General features: G+C 41.8%; 1 protein-coding gene across 1 annotated transcript in view; it reads right to left on the bottom strand.

Annotated features, from left to right (window-relative positions):
* The window catches only part of LOC120054588 (atrial natriuretic peptide receptor 2-like), a 28221-nt gene extending 19104 nt beyond the window's left edge, over positions 1–9117 (bottom strand). Inside the window, exons 1-10 of the mRNA XM_039002045.1 lie at positions 8960–9117; positions 8096–8186; positions 7495–7627; positions 6888–7011; positions 5553–5657; positions 5187–5289; positions 4564–4709; positions 4338–4410; positions 2459–2603; positions 1993–2079 (exon numbers count right to left, since the gene is read on the bottom strand). Coding sequence (XP_038857973.1) covers positions 1993–2079; positions 2459–2603; positions 4338–4410; positions 4564–4709; positions 5187–5289; positions 5553–5657; positions 6888–7011; positions 7495–7627; positions 8096–8186; positions 8960–8998 — 1046 coding nt within the window. The 5' untranslated portion in view covers positions 8999–9117. The remainder of the gene's footprint in view (positions 1–1992; positions 2080–2458; positions 2604–4337; positions 4411–4563; positions 4710–5186; positions 5290–5552; positions 5658–6887; positions 7012–7494; positions 7628–8095; positions 8187–8959) is intronic.
* Between the last annotated feature and the right edge of the window lie 2935 nt (positions 9118–12052).

Below are 12052 nucleotides of genomic sequence, written 5' to 3'. Positions count from 1 at the left end.
CTCAGAGCATGCGCAGACCAGCTGGCTGGTGTTTTTATGGACATATTCAATCAATCCTTATCCCAGTCTGCTGTTCCCACATGCTTCAAGAGGGCCACCATTGTTCCTGTTCCCAAGAAAGCTAATGTAACTGAGCTAAACGACTACCGCCCCGTAGCACTCACTTCCGTCATCATGAAGTGCTTTGAGAGACTAGTCAAGGACTATATCACCTCCACCCTTCCTGACACCCTAGACCCACTCCAATTTGCTTACCGACCCAATAGGTCCACAGACAACGCAATTGCAACCACACTTCACACTGCCCTAACCCATCTGGACAAGAGGAATACCTATGTGAGAATGCCCCCAAACCCCCCAAACTCGTCATCAAGCTCGAGACCCTGGGTCTCGACCCCGCACTGTGCAACTGGGTACTGGACTTCCTGACGGGCCGCCCCCAGGTGGTGAGGGTAGGTAACAACATCTCCACCCCGCTGATCCTCAACACTGGGGCCCCACAAGGGTGTGTTCTGAGCCCTCTCCTGTACTCCCTGTTCACCCACGACTGCGTGGCCATGCACGCCTCCAACTCAATCATCAAGTTTGCGGACGACACTACAGTGGCAGGCTTGATTACCAACAACGACGAGACGGCCTACAGGGAGGAGGTGAGGGCCCTCGGAGTGTGGTGTCAGGAAAATAACCTCACACTCAACGTCAACAAAACAAAGGAGATGATTGTGGACTTCAGGAAACAGCAGAGGGAGCACCCCTCTATCCACATCGACGGAACAGTAGTGGAGAGGGTAGTAAGTTTTAAGTTCCTCGGCATACACATCATGGACAAACTGAATTGGTCCACCCACACAGACAGCGTTGTGAAGAAGGTGCAGCAGCGCCTCTTCAACCTCAGGAGGCTGAAGAAATTCGGCTTGTCACCAAAAGCACTCACAAACTTCTACAGATGCACAATCGAGAGCATCCTGTCGGGCTGTATCACCGCCTGGTACGGCAACTGCTCCGCCCACAACCGTAAGGCTCTCCAGAGGGTAGTGAGGTCTGCACAACCTATCACCGGGTGCAAACTACCTGCCCTCCAGGACACCTACACCACCCGATGTCACAGGAGGGCCATAAAGATCATCAAGGACAACAACCACCCGAGCCACTGCCTGTTCACCCCGCTATCATCCAGAAGGCGAGGTCAGTACAGGTACATCAAAGCAGGGACCGAGAGACTGAAAAACAGCTTCTATCTCAAGGCCATCAGACTGTTAAACAGCCACCACTAACATTTAGTGGCAGCTGCCAACATACTGACTCAACTCCAGCCACTTAAATAATGGGAATTGATGGAAATTTATGTAAAAATATATCACTAGCCACTTTAAACAATGCCACTTAAAATAATGTTTACATACCCTACATTACTCATCTCATATGTATATGTATATACTGTACTCTATATCATATACTGCATCTTGCCATCTTTATGTAATACATGTATCACTAGCCACTTAACTATCCCACTTTATGTTTATATACTCTACATTACTCATCTCATATGTATATACTGTACTCTATACCATCTACTGCATCTTGCCCATGCCGTTCTGTACCATCACTCATTCATATATCTTTATGTACATATTCTTTATCCCTTTACACTTGTGTGTATAAGGTAGTAGTTTTGGAATTGTTAGGTTAGATTACTCGTTGGTTATTACTGCATTGTCGGAACTAGAAACACAAGCATTTCGCTACACTCGCATTAACATCTGCTAACCATGTGTATGTGACCAATACAATTTTATTTTATTTTATTTTATTTGAATTGTGATGTTGAGAAAATGTTGATTCCACATGTTTTTGCCTGATGGGATACTACTATGTGACTTTTATCAGAACTTCAGTAAGTGAAGAAAATGTTGCATGAGATCAATCAAAAATATATACTCTGGGTAATTGTGTCTGTGTGTGAGGTTTTAGGAGTACACACGTTGTACTCACCTCACTTCTTTCACCTCCCTCCTGATAGTTTTGGAGAGGGTGAAGTGTTTGTTCTGGATGTGTTTCACTGCTACAGTCCTTCCATCACTAACCAATAGAAAATAATGACATTTATTTAGTTATCAAGAAAAACAGCAAACTTACTACACGTTGACAGATGCAAAGCAACAGGCGTTAAAACAAATATTAGTTACACAAATAAAACTAGGTTCCTCATACAATAATTGTCTGAGAATATAGTTGACGACTGATAAGTGCACATTGGATAAGTGCATGTACTCCGTTTAAGTGCATTGCAGTGCACTAGTTCTGAATCAAATACATGATTATCAATAGCCGTGAATATCTCTGCATGCTCCACTTTACAGCAGTCCCAGGCCACAGTACTTTCCCCCTTCAACTGTGTAATAAATACCATGCCTTAGACATGCGTTATGAGGTACAGTGTTTAAGTAAGACGTCTTACTAAATGGCAGGTTGGATGAAGCTCTGTTTGAAGGTGGTGTTGACCACAGTGCAGACAGTCACGTCTGTAGTTCGGCTCACACTGGAGTTACTCTTCACCTGCTGGAGACTGGTCGTACTGCAGAAGCCTGTGTAACACACTTTACCTGCATACGCCAAAAAAGGAAACTTTTAGGTATAGAAATGTATGTAAAAGACATTCCCCGGATGGCAATTTGTGTGCAGCATTGAAGAAAACATGTTTGGATGCGTGACATGCTCTTTTACATTCATTTATTTGCTATATTGTGTGAGACATGTCAAAGAAACGAGAAAATAATCCTGCAAATTACAATTGTGAATGCTGCAAATTACCATCCCTGGACAATAAAACCAGTGGCAAGAAAAAGTATGTAAACTCTTTGGAATTACCTGGATTTCTGCATAAATTGGTCATAAAATTAGATCTGATCTTCATCTAAGTCACAACAACAGACAAACACAGTGTTCTTAAACTAACAACACACAAATTATTGTATTTTTCTTGTCTATATTGAATACATAATTTAAACATTCACAGTGCAGTTTGGAAAAAGTATGTGAACCCCTAGGCTAATGACTTCTCCAAAAGCTAATTGGAGTCAGGAGTCAGCTAACCTGGAGTACAATCATTGAGACGAGATTGGAGATGTTGGTTAGAGCTGCCCTGCCCTATAAAAAACACTCACAACATTAGAGTTTGCTATTCACAAGAAGCATTGCCTGATGTGAACCATGCCTCGAACAAAAGAGATCTCAGAAGACCCAAGATTAAGAATTGTTGACTTGCATAAAGCTGGAAAGGGTTACAAAAGTATCTCTAAAAGCCTTGATGTTCACCAGTCCACGGTAAGATAAATTGTCTATAAATTGAGAAAGTTCATCACTGTTGCTACTCTCCCTAGGAGTGGCCGTCCTGCAAAGATGACTGCAAGAGCACAGCGCAGAATACTCAATGAGGTTAAGAAGAATCCTAGAGTGTCAGCTAAAGACATACAGAAATCTCTGGAACATGTTAACATCTCTGTTGACGAGTCTACGACACGTAAAACACTAAACAAAATATTCTGTGGACAGATTAAACTAAAATTGAGTTGTTTGGAAGGAACATAAAACACTATGTGTGGAGAAAAAAGGCGCAAAAATCAAAAATGAATTCCCAAGTTTATCAATATATTTTGCAGGAGAATGTAAGGCTGTCTGTCTGACAATTGAAGCTCAACAGGAGTTGGGTGATGCAACAGGACAACAACCCAAAACACAAAACACAGTAAATCAACAACAGAACTGCTTCAACAGAAGAAAATACGCCTTCTGGAGTGGCCCAGTCATAGTCCTTACCTCAACCCGATTGAGATGCTGTGGCATGACCTCAAGAAAGCAGTTCATAACAGACATCCCAAGAATATTGCTGAACTGAAACAGTTTTGTAAAGAGGAATGGTCCAAAATTCCTCCGGACCGTTGTGCAGGTCTGATCCGCAACAACAGAACACGTTTGGTTGAGTTTATTGCTGCCAAAGGAGGGTCAACCAGTTATTAAATCCAAGGGTTCACATACTTCTCCTCCCTGCTCTGTGAATGTTTTCATGGCGTGTTCAATAAAGACATGAAAACATATAATTGTTTGTTATTAGTTTAAGCAGATTGTGTTTGTCTATTGTTGTGACTTAGATGAAGATCAGATCAAATTTTATGACCAATTTCTGCAGAAGTCCAGGTAATTCCAAAGGGTTCACATACTTTTTCTTGCCACTGTATGTTTTTGACCTGCATTGCATAAGCAAGCAAGCAAAAGAGTTCACCTGTTTGCTCTTTTCACTTATTTTCTCATTTATGAATTCATCTCAGATGACATCTCACCAAACATTATATTTTTATAGTTGATAATCCAGCTTTCGTCCCAAAACATCTTCTGTTTCTGGTACTGGAACCACTATCGAGAAAGAGAGAAGACATCTATCACAAACATCTGCATTGGATGAGAATGACTTGCCTGGTTCATGACCAAACTCTGAAGTGAGTTTGTTTTGTGCCTGGTCTGGATGCAAGAGAATATAAAAAAAAGTAGTATTGTTTGGTGCCTCACCACCATGGTTAAGATGAAGCCACCGAAGAAGAGTGTGACGGGCAGTCCGATGGCCACCTTGATGGTGATGGACATGGGGCAGGCCCCACAGTCCGCCGGGCACGTGAGACAGTTCTCCTCCAGCTCGCAGACATCATCCCCACACACTGAGATACACACACACACACACACACACACACACACACACACACACACACACACACACACACACACACACACACACACACACACACACACACACACACACACACACACACACACACACACAACAATCCCATGTAACTATTATGACACAGGAGTACCTTTTGTCTTTGCCTTGAAAAAACTACTAAGAACCTGGGAAACCAGCTGGCTTATTAGTAACATTAGCGTGTCAATCTAAGCACCAAGAAGAAAAGATGACCACTACGACCCAGCCTAGAGTTGAACACTTCTGTGCAGCAACAACATCCTAATGTCTGGATTTTTCCGCAACAAATAAAGAACAAAGCCTAAAAAAACAATGTACAACAGTTATTATAATCCAAAGTTTGGGTGCTCACCACATGGGGTGAGCCTTGAGTAGCAATAGCAGTTTTGCGTCATGACAAATGGATACATGCTGGCGTTAGCAGCACACTGACCTTGAGCACTGACGACCAGCACCTTGGACTCCAGAGCTGCATGCATATGTCCAATTTTGATATGGGCAATGACTGAGGTCACTCCTACATGAATCAGAACCACCTGGATGGGACCGTGATTAAAAACTCAATTGTCAGATAGTTACCAAAGCACATAAAGACAACATGAGCACTACTGTTTACTAGTACCCTTAACACAGTATCGTGCCGATACTGGCTTGAATATTTCTTTTCACATTGTCCTTTTCGGCCCAGTTCCAATGGTGGATGCTTAACCAGGCCAGAGCAGTACAGCTTGGTTTGGTTCAGCTCGGTTCGGCTCAGTTGTGTGAATATCCCTTACATTTACTTTGCAGTGGTAGGTACCTTTGATGTCCAGAACTTCTTGCTCATCTTTCCTGCTTTGGACATGGTGTGTGTCACAATCTTCCCGTCATCAGGGATCCACGGGCCACAAATACCGCCGTGCCTCTGTGGGGGCGACATGATTGATTTAGCATCATAATCAAAACCAATCTAAATCCTTCAATCTTCAGCAATGTTATACCATTCTACTCAACAAACAGTGATTGGTGGGTGGGGGAGAGAGAATGAGTGCTAACAAGCAGAGATGGACAGTTTTTTCTGTTACACCTATTTGAAATATGTATTTCAATGACAATTTTGAAATTTGTTTTACTCTGGGCTGAACTACACTCCAATGGATTTTGTAACAAGGTACTTTTGAGAGCTGTAATTTGTATTTTCAAAATACTTGTGTATACCATTTTTTATTTTGGATCACAATTTTGTGGCTCTCTTTCACACTACATTGGTATCAGAAGTCTTATGACACTATTGTGTGAAAGAGTGTCGGTTAAATGAACTAAATGTACATGTCAATGTAAATGTACATTAGAGTATTACTCTAATGAGCTCCTCCCCGAAATAAGGCCAATAGTAACAGCCAGTGTGATTTGCGATTTTGGTATGTTTATTTTCACACATACTGTACATTTACATTTTGGTCATTTAGCAGACATTCTTATCCAGAGTGACTTACAGTCATGGCACAGTCAAAGCAAGTAAAAGGTTTCTGTAACTGTTACTGAGAATGTTGTTGCTGAATGCTGTTGTTTATTGTATGCCTCTTGCCCCAAAAAGTCGCCTAAAGTCAACCCATATAGCCCCTACCCTGGCCGCTTGAGTAGACCTGAAAGTATTGAATAAAATAATAGAATAGCATTATTGTCCATTTGGTTAGACCAGAAATTTATCTTCTGTCTATTTCCCGACAACTCCATACATACACATGTTGAGAGCTGTGCCCCTGGATAGGTGTTATAATATGACACATACCATTCAATCAGAAGGCAAAGTGGAGGCACAATATTACTATTGCTTACTCTTATCTAATCCTCTCACATCTATCAAGTAGCCTAGGCTGGGGTGGGGGCTAAGAGTCAACTAGGGATTTTGAATCTGTCTTCCCCCTCAGTGTACTTTCATCAGACTGGCGGCGACCCAATACACACAGGGAAGCCCCGGATCATGTTCATTAGGCCATGAAACAGAAAACATTTTTAAAACGTTCTGAAATTGAAAACAAAAATGAACATTTCTTATTAGGCAAGTCCAGGTAGTCTCTCCCTGTTTCAGTCCGTTTTCTTACGTTTAGTGCCCAATGAACACAACCCAGATTTTTAGGGTGACAGTACTGACCATGAGAGCCAGAGGGCAGGAGTGAATGTTGGCATGGTAAATGCAACAGTTGATCTCGTTGGCGCTGTTCCAATTCGCGGGACAGTCGTGCTTGTCACAGAACCTTTTGGCTTCGGAGGCGTTGCTGGAGAGTGATGGGTAGATAGACAGATAGATCTTTACAGTCTGTTTAAACAGCAATTATGTACAGTATCTAAAGGCATCCAGATATGAGGCTACAGTAAAACACAGGAGATCCACGGGTAATATATTTAAAAGGCCCTATAGGATGTACTTGGTTACCTCAACCCAAACAACTTTTTACACAAATGTTGACTGAGTAATGTAAATGATATCTTTACATTGGATTGCAAAGATATGCCTCAAACATTTACATTATAGATTGGACTTTTCAGTGTACACAGTAGATGGCAATCTACTAGATTGGATACACAGTAGATCTACTGTGTACACTGTATGGTTCAATCTATAAAGTAAATGTTTGAGTATCTTTCTCGGCATTCCCATTCCCAGTACATTTTTAATCTTCCTCATGTTGTGGTCATCAAATGTACGGACGGATAGGCAGATAGGTTTGGCAGGGAGTGAATTACAGACATTGGCTCACCTGAACTGGAATATCTTGTTTTTGACTGCATACTCGTAGAAGTCGTCTGATGCTGTGACGGTGTAGGTGACATTGAACTCCTCCCCGTCCGTCACTTTCTCCGGTGGCCGCAGCACCCACGACATCTCCAGCCCTGGACACACACACAGACACACACACAGACACACACACACACACACACACAGACAGACAGACAGACAGACAGACAGACAGACAGACAGACAGACAGACAGACAGACAGACAGACAGACAGACAGACAGACAGACAGACAGACAGACAGACAGACAGACAGACAGACAGACAGACAGACAGACAGACAGACAGACAGACAGACAGACAGACAGACAGACAGACAGACAGACAGACAGACAGACAGACAGACAGACAGACAGACAGACAGACAGACAGACAGACAGACAGACACACACTGTTGAGGAAGGACTTTTTGTGTGTATTCTCCAAGATAAGGCATCCAGTGACACCAGAAATCATCAAAGCAATATTTCTGCACTTTCTGACCATCAAATTATTAGCACTACAACAACAGCCCGCCTTCCCTCCTTTAAGTCAATTCCACACAATGAATGGGGTTGGACTTACCTCCACAGTTGATCATGTTGTAATCATTAGGGCTATCTAATGGCCAACAGTCATACTCGGTGTTATCCAGATCATGCCAGCAATCGACAACCTAGGTGCAACAGATTAATCCATCAAAAAGCTTAAACAAAGTATAGTATATAAAGTAAATAAATAAAACAATAAAATAAAAAGTAACATTTTTGGCCCACCATCGGATTTAATGTGACCTCACATGTGTGCTCAGACTCAACACTAGCCTGTTTGGTAATCTGTTGGCAAAATCAAAATTCAAAGAAAAGCAGTGAATTCATAATAAAATGCTATTTAGGTAAGTGAGGCAGCACCCACTGAGAAAATCACCGTCTGGTGTAATTACCCCATATAACAAACAGTCACCACAGATAGAGAACATCAGAGCAGGTGACAAATGTACTGACTAAGGATATTAAAGAAAATGTACCTTACAAATCTTAACCAGACTCAGACATATGCTGAGCAGCCCTGTTTGCAGACAGACACTTCTAGCCAGAGTGCAATCTACATTTGCCCGGTGAAATGACGCAGGTCATGTCTGCAGCCACAAGTGTTTCTGACACGACAACAAAAGCAAGGGTGGTTCCCTCAACAATAATGAGCATGTTATTTTTGTGAACAAAATCAAAATGACGTTCGCCATGGTGTGGACGTCTGTGTGCACTAAGATGCTCAGACTATGGAACAGCTACATTGAGATAAATTCAATCACACCAAACTTACCTCCAACACTCCTCTGGTCGTAGATATGGTGGCACTGCCACCTAGTCACAGGCACCATCACAACAGCTTGGTTACCTGCACATACAACTCTACAGACAACATCCACAGTTCGTGTTGGGTACTTACCAAGAAGAGGGATAGGTATAGGGCTATCCATAGAGCCATGAGGTCTGTTTCTGTGAATGGCAAGCTCCAGAATGACTGACTAACTGACCGACCAACTATGTGTGTGAGCGAGTGAGTGTGTGTGTGTATGAGTGTGTGTGTGTGTGTGAGAGAGAGAGTGTGGGAGCATGTGTGTGTGTGTGCCCAGATTACCCTCTACTCTCAACGGAGGTACTGAAGCCCCCTTAATTGTTCAATCAGTAAAAATAGCCTCTCCAATCAGAGATTGGGGATTGGCTCTCTGGAGCTGTGGCTCACCTTTACCTAACCTTCACCAACACCAACAGGAAACAACCAACAGAACCAAGTATTTGGGCACGAAGTTGCCCCTCTCTTTTTAAAGCCTCCATTGAGTTTAAAAAAACAAATCGATTGTTATTGTTGTGTATGTAGTCTGTGAAAAGAGTATGTAGTGGTGTTACATTTAACAGTCTCTGAGTTAAATGTACACACGTGAATTTGCTGTGTACCTTTCACACACATCTGTTTCCTGGAATATCATATCAAGTGTAAGTATCTACTGTACATGGACAATGGACCGTTTCCGAGAAGTAATAGCAAAAACGGTGAAACTGGCCCATTGCATGCACTCACAGTATACAACACCCACAATTGCGATGAGATTAACAACCCAGGGATCACCTCTCAAGACTTGCGTTCAATGAGAATGAAAGAGCTATAACTCAGATTTGTATGGTCCCGTGTGGCTCAGTTGGTAGCGCATGGCGATAGCAATGCCAGGGTTGTGGATTCAATTCCCACAAGGTACCAGAATAGAAAGAATATGAAAATGTATGCACTACCTATTGTAAGTCGCTTTGGATAAGAGCTTCTGTTAAAATGTACAGTGGGGGTTGCCCAAAAAGTTACATATTGCAGCTTTAATTTGCATTACAAGAACACGGTAATTACAGTAAAGCAGTAGAAATGAGACCACTGCACAAAGTTTATAGTCCATGTCTGAGAGAATATAAAAGCAAAACAGTGAGCAACAGTAATGTTAGGTTTAGGGTGGGCTAGCCTTGAGATTAATTCAGGGTACATTTTTGAGTAAGTCAAAGGTGTACGCTCTTTTGAAAGAGGCAGTCTGAGATGTCCTATTTGAAGCCCAAATATATCATACTTTGACTAAAATTAAGACTTAATTTGCTCAATGATAATGTACCTTACACAACATGAAATGTCACCAACAGACTGTGAAATAACTGTTTGATGATGCAATCTTGCCATCAGTAGGCTTACGTTGAGTTTCAACCAATAAAGGGTGTTAGGTTCCCAGCAGTTCTCAGTCAGTCAAGCAAATCAGAGTTAAGGAACTAAAATTTGTCTGAAATAGTCAACTGTTGAGAGCAGTTTATTTTGAAAAGGTCAAATGTACCTCCTTTCTAACTGGCCAAAGATTTTCTGTAGCACTTTAACAAATTAAAAACTCCATAGCAACCAAGGGCCATCCATTAGTCCAGCAAAACAGAGTAAATCACCCTGAAGCACCTCTACTTGAGCACAAGCAATCTAGGGCAGTGTTTCTCCACCCATGCTACTCAATCTGGGTTGTGTTCAGTGAAACAGGAAGGTGCTACCTGATATTGTCAAATAAGAGCACAGATTTTCTTGCTCTTACTGGACACGTTCAGTTAGATAGCACTTCCCCGTTTCAATCCATATCAAAATGTTTTTCTCCTTAATGAACACAGCCAAGGTCCACTGTGAGTAAGCTGACATCACTATTCATCAAAGTTTGAGAAACACTGACTAAAAGGGACTTTTTGACCTAGCCATGTGGGTTTGGAGAAAAACCGAGATAATGTTTATTAGGCACCAAACAGAAGAAAAAGATCTAGGTGCAGTGAAACAGGGAGGAACTATCTGTATTTGTCCTATAAGAAATGCACATTTCTTTGCTACGGTGTGTCCTAAAGAACACTACCCTGTTGAGGCCACAGCATGCATACCTTTCCTGTTTATAGCACCGCTCAACAACCACCCCCCCCCCCCCCCCCCCCGACTCTGTAACCAAGAGAACTCCTGTTTTTTTTTGCGTTTATATCATTGGACTACAGAGTTATCACAATGCTTTCATCATCCTGTTTACATGTACATATACCACATTCCAACACGTCCCACTGAATCAATCAAAGTCAGAGGAAAAATGTGTTTTAATGAGGTTTTTCCTTTTACACAAAGAGTGGTTTAACCACATAAATAGTGTACAGCAGGTAAAGAGTTTCAATGACCCAGTAAATGATTAATCATTGGTCTCCTGTGGAAGGAAGGGTTGCTCCAGTTATATCCTTGTCAGTTCCCTGCAGGCATATCTACTGCAGGAATCCAGTGTGTCGCAATGTTTGCAAGCCTGGGCCTTGCTCTCAGGTGAGCGAGCAGCTGTTTCGTCAGCATGAGGCGGCGATGGCCATTACGAGTTGCATGAAAGGATGTGCAAAAATTCCACTGCGAAAGTAAAAAACGTTTTTTTGATGTTGACAGTGCTGCAGGCTTTTCTTTTTCTTCTCAGCTTGGACATTGACTGTGTGTTGATATACAGTGCCTTCATACGTATTCACACTTATTCATACGTATTCACACCCCTTGACCTTTCACACCTTTTGTTGTGTGACAGCCTGAATTTGAAATGTATTCAATTTAGATTTTTTTTTAATACTGGCCTACACACAATACCCCATGATGTCAAAGTGGAATTATGTTTTTCGAAATGTTGACGAATGTATTAAAAATGAAAAGCTGAAAATGTTTTGATTCAAGAAGTATTCAACCCCTTTGTTATGGCAAGCCTAAATAAGTTACGGAGTAAACATTTACTTAACAAGTCACATAATAAGTTAAATGACTACCTCATCTCTGTACCCCATACATATAATTATCTGTAAGGTCCCTCAGTCGAGCAGTGAATATCAAACACAGATTCAACCACAAAGACCAGGGAGGTTTTCCAATGCCTCACAAAGAAGGGCACCTATTTGTAGATGGGTAACAAAGAAAAAAACAGACATTGAATATCCCTTTGAGCATGATGAAGTAATTAATTAAACTTTGGAT

The sequence above is a fragment of the Salvelinus namaycush genome, chromosome 10, assembly GCF_016432855.1.
Source record: "Salvelinus namaycush isolate Seneca chromosome 10, SaNama_1.0, whole genome shotgun sequence".
NCBI classification, from domain to species: domain Eukaryota; kingdom Metazoa; phylum Chordata; class Actinopteri; order Salmoniformes; family Salmonidae; genus Salvelinus; species Salvelinus namaycush.
This window is presented reverse-complemented; position numbering and strand designations above follow the sequence as displayed.